This window comes from Sorex araneus, chromosome 5, assembly GCF_027595985.1.
Source record: "Sorex araneus isolate mSorAra2 chromosome 5, mSorAra2.pri, whole genome shotgun sequence".
Classification (NCBI taxonomy): domain Eukaryota; kingdom Metazoa; phylum Chordata; class Mammalia; order Eulipotyphla; family Soricidae; genus Sorex; species Sorex araneus.
In genome coordinates, this window is record NC_073306.1 from 96,461,421 (window position 1) to 96,478,168 (window position 16,748).

The 16,748-nt window shown below is 41.3% G+C and overlaps 1 protein-coding gene across 2 annotated transcripts in view; it reads left to right on the plus strand.

The window, feature by feature from the left end:
* ST7L (suppression of tumorigenicity 7 like) overlaps positions 1-15,383 on the plus strand; it is a 124,161-nt gene extending 108,778 nt beyond the window's left edge. For both annotated transcript variants that reach the window (XM_004616267.2, XM_055138209.1), the window contains one exon: positions 14,968-15,383. In XM_004616267.2, the coding sequence (XP_004616324.2) occupies positions 14,968-15,207 (240 nt within the window). In that variant the 3' untranslated portion in view covers positions 15,208-15,383. The remainder of the gene's footprint in view (positions 1-14,967) is intronic.
* The last annotated feature ends 1,365 nt before the right edge of the window (positions 15,384-16,748 follow it).

Below are 16,748 nucleotides of genomic sequence, written 5' to 3' on the forward strand. Positions count from 1 at the left end.
ATCCCATATGGTCCCCCGAGCACCGCCAGTAGTAATTCCTGAGTGCATGAGCCAGGAGTGACCCCTGTGCATCGCTGGGTGTGACCCAAAAAACAAAAACAAAAAAAACCAAAACATAAAACCCAAAACAAAATCAGATAACCTTTTAAACAATTTATCCCTTAATAATGTATATTGTACATTTTTCTCTGTAAGCTTACATTCTAATTCTCTGTTTCTTCACAATTTGTTTTCCTTCCTTCACAACCCCTCTCCTGCCAGGGACTGAGAGGACAGTGGGTAAGGCAATCAGCTGACTTGGGCTTGGTCTCCGGCACTGCATAGGGTCCCTCATATGGAGCACTGCCAGGGATGATCCCCAAGCACAGAACCAGGAGGGAGCTTGTGCACCACCAGGAAGTAAAAAAAGAATGTGAGAAAAGTAAAGAAAAGAAGGACAGGGTTGGTTCGTTTTCTTCTGGCACCAGTATTCAGAGCACTGGTTTCTCTTCTTTCCCTAAATGTCTACTGTTTAACATATGAAGTTCCACTAGTTATAGGCCCAGGAGTCCGTGTCTGACCTTGATCTGGGTCAGGCTTCAGGAAGAATGACTTTACATTGTTGCTCAGGGATTGTTGATATCTGGGTGGAAAAATGTTTTCGTTTAGTGTAAAGAAGGTTTAGTAATTGTATCATCTGTATTGGCTGTCGTGCTGACTGGGGAGTCAGTGAGTCTCCATCTGAAGTGACTGTATTGTGTTATATGACATGGAAAAAAATTGTACTAGAAAGGGAATCCATTTAACAACTGGAAAAGATAGACACTGTGTATTTGAGACTGTAGACAGGAAGAAGAAGAGATAGTTCCTGAATTTATCTCGGGGATTGGAAGGAGGTAAAATGAAGTGAGGAGGGAGGTACAGACTGTAGTTGGTATGTAGCAGTTGTTGGTAAAGAATGTGGAGTATTCTCATCATTTGTTCGATCCATCAGCGTTAGGATGTAGCGTTTACCTTTACCTGTGGCACCGTCACTGCAGCAGAAGAAGCTGTAAGGTGGTATCACAGAAGCGCCATAGCGCTCCCTCAGTAGAGTGGAGAATGAAAAATCACACATTTTAAAATCAAAGCTTTTATTTTTGACCACATGCTATTCTAATTGATGGACAATAAATAAGCATTTACTATTTTTGGTATTTTTGTGACTAGTGTAGATTTTTACAGCCACATTTTGTCCCTGGGACTTTAACATGTATATTTTGAGCTCCAAAATGCTAAATATTTCCTGAAAGTGCCTGAAAAAATCAATATTTGGTGTACAGTAATTTCAAGACTGATTCCATTTACAAGTTAATGGCAAATGATTACAGAGTGGGCAGTCTCTAACTTTTTTGGGGGGGGGGTCATACCCAGCATTGCACAGGGATTACTCCTCGCTCATGAACTCAGGAATTACTCCTGGCGGTGCTTGGGGGGACAATATGGGATGCTGGGAATCGAACCCTGGTCGGCCAAGTGCAAAGCAAATGCCCTACCTACTGTGCTATCGCTCCAGCCCCCAACATTGTATTCCTTATGAGCATTTGAACTAGACACTTGCTTTGAATTCTAGCCCTGTCACATATTAGCTATGAGCCTCGGGTAAGTTATTTAAATCTTTGTTCCCTTAGTTGTAAAGCAAGAAGCATACTGCCTCATGTATTTTAGTGAGGGTTTAATGCATTTAAAATATGTAATGTATTTTTAAAAAGCTCTGCTCTAGGTGTTAGCAGTTGTTATTGCCATTTTTATCATCAAGTCACCAAATGCAGCACTTCACATTTGAACTCCTCGTAATAAATAGCAAATTCAAAATGCACTTCCCCATAGAAACACTAGCATCAGTGGTGGTTAGGAATGGCTCACATAGTACATTCGTGCTCTCCTGGTACATCAGTATCTGAGGACTACAGAAACTTGAGAAATGTTTCCAGTTCTCAGCAGTGGCAAAGTGACTTATAGAAAGAAATCTGTGATAAGTTTCAAACTGCCCTGGCTAGGATCTTCAATTAAGTTAGCTATTTGATAGCCAAATATGGTAGAAATAGATGGACAATCTAAGAAATTTTCCTTTCCTCCATTATTACCATTGTTCCTGATAGCTTTTATCTGATAAATCTTTTCCTATTGTTCACCAGCTAGAATAACTTCAGTTTAAATTTATTAAAAAGCATTTGCTGCAAAACTGCTATTTTTGTGAGGACTTTCCAGTAGAATTAATGATTTTTGATAATGTTTGCTGTACAACAGATTTAGGTAAATGAAGAAAATGAACTAGAATATTAATGGTTCTAATATCCCATGCATGTGTGTCCATTTGCATAGTAAGAAGCTATGTGGACTAAGACTTCACTTTCAGCAAGTTGGAACTTTGTCTCCTCCCTGACTTTTCTCCTGGCTCAGATTAAAACCAAGTCTGACATTAGACCTAGAGTAATGAAAAAAAAAATTGCATAAATCCCTGGAGATGTGGAATGTGCTTATATCAGAGCTGATACTTACCAAGGCCAGAATTCCTGAAAAAGGAAAAATTGCTTTTAAGTGGTAGGTCATTTTCTCACCTGCTTTGAAGCCTGCTGGGTTAAATATGAGAGTTCAAAGTAAGGGTAGCCAGCAAAGCAAATGAACTGGAATCTGATTCTGCTTATCTGAAAGGAGCTTCTTTATTTAAGAACGGCACTGCCCTCTCCTTAGAGAACCAGTCTTCATCTGCTCTGGCCCCTTTCGTTTGTCTTGTGCAAGGAAAGCTTTCTTCTTAGTAAACCTTGGGAGGGCGTTGTCACAATGGTCAAAAGACTAAAGATGTTCTTTGGGGATTTCACTAACTTACTAATGAATTTAGGTTTGTGGCATGTGACTTTAGTTCTTTGAATTCAGAAGAGTGTTTGGATATAAAATCTCTTGTTGCATTTAACTAAATAGGGCAATCTGAGTGATGCTGGCAGGAGAAGGTATTATGGGTAAAGACAGAAATAGGATTTTCAAGTCATTTGTTTCACTAAGGCAAGACTGTTGAAATTTATTTCACTGAACACATGTTGTAGCTGTGCTGGGTGGAAATGGCCTATCTCCACATATTTCTACTAAGCTTTATGTGGGAAACTGTGGTTGGACATGCCAGTGATGAATTTCTGAGCAACTCATAATTGGCTGGCTCAGCTGTAACTAGGGCCTAACAATCTACTTGATTAATTCTTTAAGGACAACATTAGCCAAGTTGTATGATTTCCAAAGATATAGGAGGTCAAATGTTACACTAACAAAAGACCTCTCTACAAAATGTTTCACTGAGATTTCTTCAGTTCCCTACACAAAAATGATTAACATTTTTCTCCTCAAATTACATTTTAAAAAATAATAAGCAAATATAATTGCCAAGTGTTTTTTACTGACTAGTGATCAAAACTTTGGGGAAGGTTTGTCCACTCTTCTCCACTTTTTCTGGGACAATAGATTATTATAATATTAATAATTAGGGCTGTTTTTTGTAATTTTTTAAGTTACTTAATTTTCCATTGCTGTAACTATGAAATCTTTTCAGAGAATAAAGATTTTTTCATTCACCTTCTGACTTCATCAGTACTAAAAGTCTGTGATGGTTGTATACCTCTCTATTAAAACTAAGGGCCAATCAAGAATTAAATTGGCAATTAAAATAAGTTTCTTGGGGCTAGAGAGAAAGTACAGCCAGTAGGGCACTTGCCTTGAATGCAGCTGATCTGGGTTCAATTCCCGGTACCCCAGATAGTCTCACTGAGCTGCCCCATTAGGAGTTATCCCTAAACACTGAGACACTGAGCCAGGAGTAAGCCCCAAGCATTGCCAGGTATGGCCATAAAACAAACAAACAAGTTAGAAATAAAATAAGTTTCTACCCTTTGTTTGAAAATGTATTCTCTTTTTAAAAAAGATGGAATTTATTTTAATTCATAAAAATTTATAAGAGCTTTTAAAACATTTTGAATTATAACTAAGCTTATATTTGTATGAAATGCTAATCTGGAACTATGATGTTTGTACAGTGGTTTCTGAACTATTTTCTAGAAACTATCCTGTAATAAAAGCACCCCATTCTGGGGCTAAAGTGATAGTCTAAGGGTTAAGGCATGCACCTTGCAGGCAGAAGACTCTGGTTCAATCCCCAGCATCACCTGATCTTCCGAGCATTACTGGATATGGTCCAGGAAGCCCCCAGCACCACCTCAGTTGGCCAAGATAATCCGGCACTGCCAGACCTATGGCACTGCATGATGGCTGTAGCACTGAACTACCAGCCCTGTTGGTCAAGGATCACCAGGAGGGACCTCCCTAAGAGCCCCAGAAAATAAAAATAACTTTAAAAATAATAGAGGGTCGGTGCAATAGTACAGTAGGTAGGGTGCTTGCCTTGCATGCGGTTGACCCAGGTTCGATCTCCTCTACCCCCTGTGGTCCCCTGAACCCAGTGCGAGTGATCCCTGAGTTGCTGGGTATGATCCCAAAACAAAAATAATAAAAGAACGAAATTAATTTATTAATTTGCTAGTATTTTCTTTATCCAAATATTGTATATCCAAATATAAAAGACTACAAATCAGGACAGTGTACTTTTTGTTGCTTTGCTTTTATTTCCTAAATATAACCTGAGAGTATATAATAGGTAGAACTACAGAGTGGTTATAGTGACACAGTTTTGCCTGAGAGGTCTTTCGGTGCTCTGGGGCTGTTCCTGGCTCACTGGCTCAGTGCTTGTGAGTCCCCTCTCTCCCCCACCACCCCCGTGGTGCTTGGTGAACCATGCATGGTACATGGTATTGAGCCCAGGCTTCCTTCATGCAGAGTATATGCTACATTCTTCTGAACTGTCTCCCTAACCGGGGCAGTGTACTTTTAATGGGTATCTCTATGCCTTCCTCAGCATTTAATTATGAAGTTTGTGGGAAGTTTCTGATAAGTATGAAGTTCACCAAAGCATGACTTAAATTTATTTGGCAGTATAATCATCTTTTCCCCCTCATAATGAAATCTCAGAGCTAAACTTTAGAACTTCTATCTGCAACTGCTACTAATTTATTTATTGCTCAATCACTTGTACTTGGGAAGTTGGACTATATAGTAGTTTGTGGAAGAACTGTGATTAGAAGGAAACCACTCATTCCAAATCTATTATACTAGTGAACTAAAATTCACATTAGAAGACTTTATTTTATTTATTTATTTTAGGAAAATAATTGTATTTTGCTGCTCCGGCACGGTGCTCCAAAAGGAGAGAATAATGGGATACAAGAAAATTCTCATCTTGAGGAATACTAGTTAGCTTTTTTCTTTTTTTTCTTTTTTTTTTTTTTTGCTTTTTGGGTCACACCCAGCGATGCTCAGGGGTTACTCCTGGCTTTGCACTCAGGAATTACTCCTGGCAGTGCTTGGGGGACCATATGGGATGCCGGGGATCGAACCCAGGTCGGCCGCGTGCAAGGCAAACGCCCTACCCGCTGTGCTATCGTTCCGGCCCAGTTGGCTTTTTTCTTGAATGGAATTGCATTCCCCCACTCCCCAGTTAAATTTCTAATTCCCAAAAGAACTAAGTTAGTATGACTTCTTAATATATTACATTTCTAAACTAAGAGTAATTTGTATTTTTGTTAGTTACCTTTAAAAAAGTTTTACTTACACTCTTATTTATAGTGTCAGAACTGTTAGGATTTTCCAGTGTTAACTGATGGGGAAGAGTGAGTCATTAAAGTTAAGTGATTTTCTTGAAAATCACACAATAGACAGTACTTTAGTCATGGCATTTATATACTTGTTTCAATAACATACCGCTTCCCAAGTACAAATTTGAAGCCAAATATAATCTGAGAGTATAAAATAGGTAGAACTACAGAGTGGTTATAGTGACACAGTTTTGCCTGAGAGGTCTTTTGTAGGGGTTGAATTTGAAGAATAATTTGTTTTTTGCTTGTTTATTTTTGATTTTGGGTATTTGGGCCACACCCACCATTGCTTAGGGCTTACTCCTGGTTCTGTGCTAAGGTTTAGGGTACTATAATGTGCCAGGGATTGAACCAGGCATTCAGCTAATGCAAGGGAAGTGCCTTAATTCCTATTTCTCTGTCTCTGTCTCTCTCTCTCCCCACCTCATCCCGCCCACCCCGCAAGGAGAAGGTTTTTTTTTTTTTAATTTTTATTTATTTATTTATTTTTAAAATTAATTTTATTGAATCACCATGTGGAAAGTTACAAAGTTCTCAGACTTATGTCTCGGTTATACAATACTCAAACACCCGTCCCTTCACCCATGCCCATATTCCACCACCAAAGACCCCAGTCTACCTCCCAACACCTGCCCCCCCATCCCCGCCTGCGTAATTGATAAATTTCACTTCATTTTCTCTTTACCTTGATTACTTTCCATAATTCAACACAAAACTCACTATTGTTGGAGTTTTCCCCCAAGAAAGACAGCCCTACTGCCAATGAAGCATTTGATAATTAGTTTTCCATTGCTGAGACTAGAGAGATATGAAGTTCCACTGTCAAGTACATAGAATTTTTTTCCCCTCCTTCCCGTGCCACCAAGTTCATGCCTGCTTAATAAATAGTCCTCATATTATGGCTGACACCACACCGCCCGACGAGAAAAAGAGATATTTCCTGTCCTGGGCTAGCATGGGGCTATGGCTTAGTTCACAGTCTAGAGACATGGCTGCAAGCAGTTTCTGGAACCAAAAGTAGTTCCTCTGGATTCTGGTTGATCTGCAGCAATGTGGCCACACAAGTGTGTGGCCGCACAAGTGTGTGATTCCACCCGGGTCGAATCTCGGTGGAGCATGCTCTGGTATCGGCCCGAGACTCCCCAAGTGTCCCGCTGTTCCAAGTACATAATTTTTTTAAATTTTAATTCCCGCACCTCTAAGTTTGTGCCTGCTTCATAGACCTCATAATATGGTGGACGCCACACCGCATTTCTCCCAGAAAAGGGAAATGAACTGAGAAAGGAGGCTATTTCCTCTCGTCGGCCGGCGTGGGGCTATGGCTTAGTTTACAGTCTAGAGAAATGGTTGCTACTTTGATTACCTTCTATATTTCAACAAAAAACTCAGTATCATTGTTTGGAGTTAACCCCCACAGTCAGACCTGCTAAAAAGGAACCCTTTCACATTGCTGACAATAAAGATATAATAGGTCGCGGCCGCGCGGTTTTGGTTGTTTTTTTTTTGTATGAAGTCCAAGGAAAATTCTGCCAGTATTTGCATCCCTGCAAACTTTTACTTTCCTTTTGTGGTGCTCATATGGAGAAGCCTGGAGAGAAAAACCCTGCCCTGCTGGCGGCGAATGGGCCAGGGGCTCCCATCCAGTCTGGGGGCTTCTCCGGGAGCTGCTCATGTCCAAAGTAGCTCAGTTGCCGCTGGGGTCGAGCTCGTAGGGCAGCAGAAAAGACCAGGCCCGAGTGGCGCTGTGCTTAAATATCGGTAAAGGGTGGGACCGGCAAACCCACCCTCTGGGATCACCTGGACGTCCTGCTGGTACCTGCATTCTGTGTTCTAAAACCGGCTGTTGCCTTGCTGTGCCCAATAAGGAAGAGTTGAGAGAGAAAGCCCTGCCCCGCTGGCGGCGAGTGGGCCAGGGGCTCCCATCCCAGTCTGGGGGCCTCTCCGGGAGCTGCTCGTGTCCATAGTAGCTCAGTTGCTGCCGGGGTCAAGCTCGTAGGGAAGCAGAAAAGGCAAGGAGAAGGGTTTTAAGTGAAAAAGTTGATTTCTTTTTTACAGAAAATTGTAGAAATGTTTAACGCAAAAGTAAAGACATAAGTAGATTTACTTTTTTTAATAGACACTGTCTCTTCTAACAAATAACCTTAAAAAACTGAACATTTGTTTTCTGTTTTTTTTTTTTTCAAACTGATTCACTGTAACTTCATTCCTATTTTTCCTAGTTAACCACTTAAGGATGCTGTTTAATCATAACATACTCAACCATGTGAAGAATTTCAGCTTATCTTCTAAAATATATAACAGTACTAGAGAGACTATAGGCACTGGTTTATAATGGGAGGGAATTTGGTTCTGAAACGATTTAAACTTTCAGCATAAGCTATAATGTGTATCTTAGGTTTTCACATTATTTTATTTTCAAAATTAAAGGGTATGTTTGTGAAGGATTATGGGGGGATGTATAAGTGAACAGAATAAAATTTTGGTCTAAAACATTATAACTCGAGGGTATGGTGCTGTCAGCAGGGCTAGTGCATCAGCAACGTGATGGTGTCTTCAGGCTTCCTGATACCTCAAAATTGCCTCTGTACCTTTGGCAGACCCCAGAAACTTGGGACCAAGTTTATCAAGAAATTAAATGGCCAAAAATTAGGTATGTGGGAGCCATGTCCACAAACCACCTCCGGCTCAGCTATACAAGCTCATTTATTGGCCTTATTTCAGAGACCCATAGATAAATCTCAAAAGAGATCAAAAGCCACAGTTAATCTCAGACCTGCGTATGGCTGAACAAACAGACTCTGGTAAATCAGAGGGGGGCAGGTTGGCTTGGTGCCTACCCAAGCAGAGCCCCCAGCACTGCTTGCTTCCACAGTCCAAAATCACCGTCATACTCCCTGGCTGAATCCACCATCTCAGGATGGACCTCACCAAGATATAATTTGCTGAAAATTCTGGTAGGTGGGTTTTGTGACTGAAATCTCCAGGCTTTCTCGAAGTTCGGATGGGCTACTTCCCCCAACTTCCCTGTACTTCCAGAAGCCTGGGAAGTCACATCCACACCCAGAGTGACCACTAAATTGAAAAGCTACTCCAGCCTTACTGTCCTGATAAAAATACTGAATGCCCTGAACAAACACTGTGACCTGTTAACACCTGTATTGCAAACCGTAATGCACAAAAAGAAAAGGAGAAAGAGAGCAAGAAGGAAAGTGCCTGCCATAGAGGGAGGCTGGGGCTGGGGGTCTGGGGGAATGGGGAATGGTGGTAGGGAAATGGGGGACATTGATGGTGGGAAATATACACTGGTGGAGGGATGGGTGCTAGGTGGAGGGATGGGTATGACTGAAACCCAATTATGAATAGCTTTGTAATGATCTATCTCATGGTTATTCAATTAAAATTTTTTTAATTTTAATAAAGTAATGTGGTATTCATGCTCAGTTCAATCAGCTTAATCAATGGCTGAAAAATAGCAGTACTCCTACATTAAAAAAATAAACATAACAGGGGCCGGAGCGATAGCACAGCGGGTAGGGCGTTTGCCTTGCATGCGGCCGACCCGGGTTCGATCCCCGGCATCCCATATGGTCCCCCAAGCACCGCCAGGAGTAATTCCTGAGTGCAGAGCCAGGAGTAACCCCTGAGCATCGCTGGGTGTGACCCAAAAAGCAAAAAAAAAAAAAAAAAAATAAACATAACATTATAACTTGTGGGTTTTATTTTTCTTATGCTGTAGTGAGAACTTTACATAGCAGGTAGCAGAAAGTTGCATTGGTACAATCTTCTAACAGTTGTCCCAGTAGGTCGGAAACTGTTGTATTTCTAATATTGAAAAGACCTTGAAAAAAGTTTGGGGGGCTGGAGCAATAGCACAGCTGGGAGGGCATTTGCTTTCACACAGCTGACCTGAGTTCGATCCCTGTGGCTTCCCATATGGTCCCCAAAGCACCACCAGGAGTGATTCCTGAGCACAGAGCCAGGAGTAATCGCTCAGCATTGTTGGGTTTGGCCCTAAAACTTAAAAAAAAAAAAGTTTGAGTAGTGTTGATATTCTACTTGAGTATGAGGATAAAGTAAAATTCTCTCAATTCTTTTATAACCTTAAGATTGCTTTAGTTTTGGGGCTGGAGCAATAGCACAGTGGGTAGGGCGTTTGCCTTTCACGTGGCCTACCCGGGTTCGATTCCCAGTATCCCATATGGTCCTCTGAGAACTGCCAGGAGTAATTCTTTGTGGGGTCCTCCCTGCGGGCGTCATCCTGTCCTGCAGGGAGGACCTTTCACGGGGCTAAGGAGGGGACGCAGCCGAATGAACAGATGCAGACGCAGAAGGAGGAGGAGAGAAAGAGAGAGAGTTTATTCTACTGCAGTTACAATACTTATACCTCTTGGTGGGAGGGGATGGTATGCATGCTTGGACCCCCATAGGAACAATAGTAAAATGCAGATCAGGCATGGGCGTTGGCTAGTGAGAGATGAATGGCGAACTGATAAGATCAGTAAGGTCAGCAGTGGTGACCTTGTTACAGGAATCCCAAATAAGCCTCCGCTTGACTAGAGGATAAGAACCAGGCTTGTAAAATGTCTCCCTACAATTCCTGAGTGCATGAGCCAGGAGTAACCCTTGTGCACTGCTGGGTGTGACCCAAAAAGAAAAAAAAAAAAAAGATTGCTTTAGTTTTATCTTAAGTATCCAGCTTTAAGGGAAAAATTATTTGGGCTTCAGGTGATGCTGAACAAAATTAAGACAACTGATATTCTGAAAATTCAGAGTACATAATTCTCTTCTATCTTCATGTGTAATTTGAAATTTAAATTTAAAATATTCTGGAATTAAGCCATATATTTACTAATCAAAGTTTAGGGAAGAGCTATGGTTCCAAAGAACTTGTAGTGAGCACTTGCAGATTACCAACACAGCAATCAAAGAAGCATTTTTGAGGAGGATTTGAGAAGGCAGTATTTTCTCACACTCTTTATTATGAACATGCCAGTTATTGTTTTCATTTTTTCAATATGCTGGAATCCAAAAGTCAAAGTTTAAGCTTTTATTCCCAGGTAGCAGCTGCTTTACAATTAAATTTTAATCCCTCAGTTTGTTAGACTTCTATCTAGAATATACTTATAACTATTCTTGGCAGGCAAGTACATTGCTGTTTTTCTTTCAGTCACAATGAGATAGAAGAATGTTCTCTGGCTGGGGTGTGGATGAAGGCACTTTACTAATCTTATACATAATTCATCCTTGGTTGCTGGGGTACCCAAAGTTGAAATTTTTCCCTCTGATAAAAATTCAGCTGGAGTTTTTATTTACTTGACTCTGATCCCTTTAGGATTTAGCTCTATTGGATGCCTTCAGATTCTAATTCAACTTAACCCTAACTGAAAACTTTTCTTATTAATTTTCTCTCAGTATAGTTTAGCTATTTTAATACTGCCTTTAAAAAAAAAAACTGTCAGAAAATGAAATTAGGAATCTTGGACGCTCTGAAAAGATTCTTCTTTCCATACTGTTTTATTGAGTGGAGGGATTCCAATAAGGCATTTCTTAGTTGTTTCAAAGTTTAGTTTTTAATCAAGGCTTCACATTTTTAAATAGATTATCTAGTGTCCTATAACATGCTGTATCATGGTAATAATTATTCTGTAGTATAATACAAGCCTAATGTTTGAATTCATTGCGTCAAACTGTAACTACTCACAAAATTGTTCTCTTACTCTTTCAATGAAACAGTCTGTACTGGCATCATCATAAAATACAAGTACAATCCCTGTTCAAAAGTAACTTATGGTCTGCCTATTGGAAGTGTATTTAAGAAGGGCAAGAGGGTGTAGTATAAGAGAGAGGCTACTGCCTTAGCGGTAGATCAATTCATCCTTGCATTCATCGGACTGTGAGTTATTTTCATATGCCTCACATAAGATAAAGTGACCCCCAAAAGCCAATCTAGATTTATAGAGGACTCTTCCTTTTATAATTAATTTGGTTAGGATTGTTTTCAAACAAAAAGAGACAAATGGAGAACTTGCATCTTAAACCTAAGTGGCAAAATTCAGGTTTGTGAAAAAAGTAGCATTCATAGTGTTTATCTGGATAGTTCAGAATTTGTTTTTAAAAGTCAAGCATCTAGCAGTTCAAACATTAAAGAAACTATCTCTCCTCAGGTTTACTTTGTAGCAGTCATAAGATTCATACATTTTCATCTTTCTTGTGTATACTTGCTCATTCATGATATTGACAGACTAATGTGGGCTAAGGACATCCTAGGACCTCCTGGTTTAGAAAATGAAGCAGCACAGTATCATTGTGAAGCAGATTTAGAATAGCAAGAGTCAAGACTAAAATTATTTGGCTCTGTTGATACATGAAAGAGTGAATAGTTAGCATCAAAGCTGTGTCCTGTAGTTACTGATTTTTTTTTTTTTTTTTTTTTGCTTTTTGGGTCACACCTGGCAATGTACAGGGGTTACTCCTGGCTCTGCACTCAGGAATTACCCCTGGCCATGTTCAGGGGACCATATAGGATGCTGGGATTTGAACCCGGGTCGGCCGCGTGCAAGGCAAACGCCCTACCCGCTGTGCTATCTCTCCAGCCCCTAGTTACTGATTTTTTAACTATTTTCAAAATATGCCTATTACACATCCATGTTCATTAAAAGTCTTAGTTCAAAAAATTAGTCATTTTTGGTTTATAGATAATATGAGGATATTGGGACAAAGCACTAAAATATTCTGTATTTTAGTATAATTCTATTTTTATAATTGCTCTTTCTTCCAAGCTGAATTTAGCTGATCAGTTCTTTTTTACAGGAGGAAATACCAAGATTACTTCTCAAGTAATAAAATTCTACTTTTATTAAGCTTAGTTAACTATATTAACTGGATCACTGGAGTGTATGATTTTGGTGTGTATATTGCTTTTATTGCAATGTATATATATTGCTTTTTGGGTCACACCGGCAATGCACAGGCATTACTCCTGGTTTTGCACTCAGAAATTATTCCTGGCAGTGCTCAGGGGACCATATGGGATGGGGATTGAACCCGAATTGGCTGCGTGCAAGGCAAACACCCTACCCGCTGTACTATCGCTCCAGCCCCTGATTTTGGTATATTTTAAACTGGACATAGACCCAGTCCTTGGAAAATAGTAATTAGGCACATTTTCAATAAATATGATTAAAGCATATGGAGTTGAAAAAATAGGTCAGTAGTTTTACTAGAGGGCTAAGGAATATATTGCTGCAGAAGAAAGGAAGAGGAACAATTTGCACAGCTTGCATGCTGCGGAATTTAATGTGACTTAGCTTTCTAGCATCCATTTGAGCTTGCGACTCTTAAGGGAAAAGAACTTATTTTTATCTGGCAAGGCTAACAGAGTTTACAGCTCTGGACAGTGAGAGGTGTGAAGACATTGTCCAATTCAGAAGTCTGGTCGTTAGGAAACATTTCTGTTTTGCAGTTGCAGGGGAGCCCGCACTCCTTCATTCTCAAATGTGCCTATTCAGACTGGGCCAGGTCTTCTGACATTTGGTCCCCAGAAAAAAATACATTAACTGTAGTCTTCTGCCTTCCTGCATAGCTGCCACCTGTCCTCAAAGGACTTGGCCAAAGAAAATGAACAGTATTACTTAACTTTAAAAACAAAAGCAAAACCAAAAGAAACTTCTATATGTCAGATGATATTGAGAGGAACCACATCTCTTAGTTGGCCTCAAGCTCCATTTTGAGCAATAATTTTTCCCTGCTTGCTTAACCAGTTGTACAGGTTCAGACTTCTGTCTAATAGCTTCTCAGAGAGAACAGATGAAAATAATAAGTCAGTTAGATATTTTATGAGTATTGAAATCCCTTCCATTCAGAAATGTAAATAAAATAACCAGCATGAGCAATCAGCTTATGTCAGATTCCATAGGTTTATGTTACATGGGGAAATTATAGTGCAACCTGAAACATGCTTCTTAATGAATCCATAGTGGTGTCACAGTTGAATGTAAACCCTTGAGCTTTTCTATTGTGAAGGGTTCCAGAAATCACCTTTTATAAACTAGGGGAGGAGAAAAAAACTAAAAAAAGATACCAACAAATGCTATCGTCAATGAAGGGCTGCCTCCCTTCAGCACCAAATGCCGTTTAAGTACAAACTTAGAATATGACTTATTCTTTGGCTTATTCGAGTTTTCTCTCATTCTTCCCTTCCTCCCACCCCCCATCTTTCTTTCTCCCCTGCCTTATTGCTAAGCTCGTCTTTCTGAAAATGACACCAGGAAAGTCCGTGGAAATACAGGATTGTTCATGTGGTTTTGCCCTCAAAGGTTAGGGATATTCAGGGCTGAAGCGATTGTTTAATAGGTAGGGCATTTGTTTTTTATGTATCTGACCTGGGTTTGATCTCCTGCACCCAATATGGTCCCCGAAGCCCCACCAGGAGTGATTCCATGAGCACAGAGCCAGGAGTTAGTGCTAGAATAGTCTGGTTTGTTGCCAAAAAAACAAACAGAAAAAAGGTTAGAGACATTTAGTTGGGTAGTATGACAGGAGCCTGATAAACACCTGTTTTTACCTTCCACAAATGCAAGAGGCTAGACACCTAACTGAAACAAGAATTTGTACCATCTGATTGCTGTACTAAGCCTATAGCACACAAGACATATCTTTGAGGGGCAGGAGTGATAGTACAGTGGGCAGAGTGTTCTTACACACCGCCGACCTAGGCTCAATCCCCAGTACCTGGTCTCCTCAGAGCCAGAGTAAATCCTGAGCACCACTGGTGTGGCCCAAAAACAAAAACAAAAAAAAAAAGAAGAAGAAAGGAGAAAAAATATACCCTAGCTTATTAGTGAGCTTGTTTTAACTCTCTAGAGCCCTTTGCTAGCTCCCTTCCTAGTTCCTATGGGCTCAGATATGAAGAGTCTGCTAGCCACAGAAGCCAGTATTTCAAGCAGGGTTAAGGGGACCAGTCATATTTTACAATTGGGAATTAAGGAAAGACACAAGTATTTTCTATTTAAAATGCTTTTCCATTTTTTACTTTCTATCTAAAAGTTTGATTTAACTTATTCAGGTTCTGGGCCTGTAAGTCTACATGAGCACATCACAGTTCTGGACGGGCTATTTGATATCTTATTTAGCGCTTATTCCTGTCATGTGATAGGGCACTGTGGTTACTGATTCTGAGAATTTTCCTGGACTTGATGCTGTAGATCTCTTTTATTCCCCATCTGTAACAAATGGACTCATCCTTGTGTTTTCCCAGAGGTGCCTGGTGTTCACTGACATAGATCAAGATGCTGCGTGCTTCTCGAGAGGTGTGGACCATTGGACACTCCATGCATCCCCTCACATTACTCAAACCCTGATCTCAGCATTCCGATTTCTCTATTCCCCAGTGTGTATAATATGTTCTTGTTTGAAATTCTTTATATATTGCTTGCACATTCTCCTAGGTTTCAGCACATACCAGTTCCTTCTATTTGGAATATCTGCCTTACTCTGACTGCCCTCAACCAGTCTATACTGTAAAAACCCAACCAAAAGTCACCCCCTCTGGAAAACCTGATTAGTCTCTTTGCCTGATTCCTTTCTTCTGAAATTTCTACTTCTTAGCACTTCACTGAAATTGCTTCCTTTGTCATTGTTGTTTCTGTTATCAAACAATGATCTTCCTCCATCTCCGTGACTTTTTTTATTATTTACAGACATTTCGGGTTTTGTTTTGGGGCCACACACAGCTCTTCTCAGGGCTTACTCCTGGCTCTGTGCTCAGGGGTCACTCCTGGTGGGGCTCGGAAGACCATATGCTATGCCGGGGAGCAAACTTGGGTCAGTTGCATAGAAGGCCCCACCTGCTGTGCTTTCTCAGTGTCTATTATCTACAGACATTTGCAGGTCTACTGAGGTTTGGGGCCCAGTACTGTCCACCTTCCTTCCCCTCCCCTTCCTTTCCTAGGGGGAGAAACAGAGTGTGTCCCGGGGTTTGCCTTCACCTCAGGATATGTGGGCAGCTGAACAGGTCCTTAAAATTGGGGCCTGTGGCTTGACACCCTGTGTTCTACTCACACACCTTCAGGAAGCAGCTGTGAGATCAGGACTAGTCCGGAGAGGGGAGGAGGGATGTTTCCACGGGAAGCCAGACTAGTTTTCCCTTCCTTTCTACACAAGACCCATGGAGCTGCTGTCGTCAACAACTCACCGACACTCTCCTGCGCCGCCTCTTTTCCAGGAGTCAGGGTGAGTTTAAGCAAAAGCCTCTTGCTTGAAGCCATGCCCTCGTACTTTTATCCCCTCCATCTGGTGTGCGGCCTCGTGGGGCTGTGCAGCTATGCAGGAGGTGAGCAGTGGAATTCTTTAGATGATGACTTCTGAGGCCACATGCAGAGTCGGGGAGAGGGGGGAAGCAGGGAGAGCAGGGAGACTTAGGATGGATGGTGAAGTTTGCTCGGGGAGAAATCCTGACACCACCTCCTGACACCAGGCCAGCTCTTTCCATGAGGTTCTTCGCCTTGCTCAGGTGGGGGCCCACAGGAGGGAGCCGGAGCATCCCTGCTGTGCAGTAGAGGAGTCCCTGCAGTTTGCCCTTCTGCATCTTCACAGTGGGGGTACAGGAGTGGGAGAGGTGGGGCACGAGAGCTTGCACTCTCTAGCGAAACACATTCCAGGGGCAAACAGGGAAGGGTTCCCCTTGCATACATCCTCTCTTGGAGCTGCTTTGTCTCACTGTCCTAGAACTAAACACAAGTCCAGATTTTGAATTAGGGCAGGAGGAGGGGAAGAGAGCAGCAAAAGTTTTTGATCAAGTGAAAATCTGTTGGTCTGCCTCACCTTGCGGGGTTTCTCTGTAGGGTAGGGCGCTCCCAGCTCCGTTGAGATACATTGCTTTTCTCAGCTAGAGGTCCCAGGCCCTTTCCTAAGCTGTGAGTAGGCATCTGGCCTGTGGACAATGCTTACTTTCTCATTACATGCTTACTTTCTGAGCCCAGGGGTTGACAGCATTTTGAGTTAGGGCTCAAAGGAAAGTCTTAATAAATCCTCAAAAGC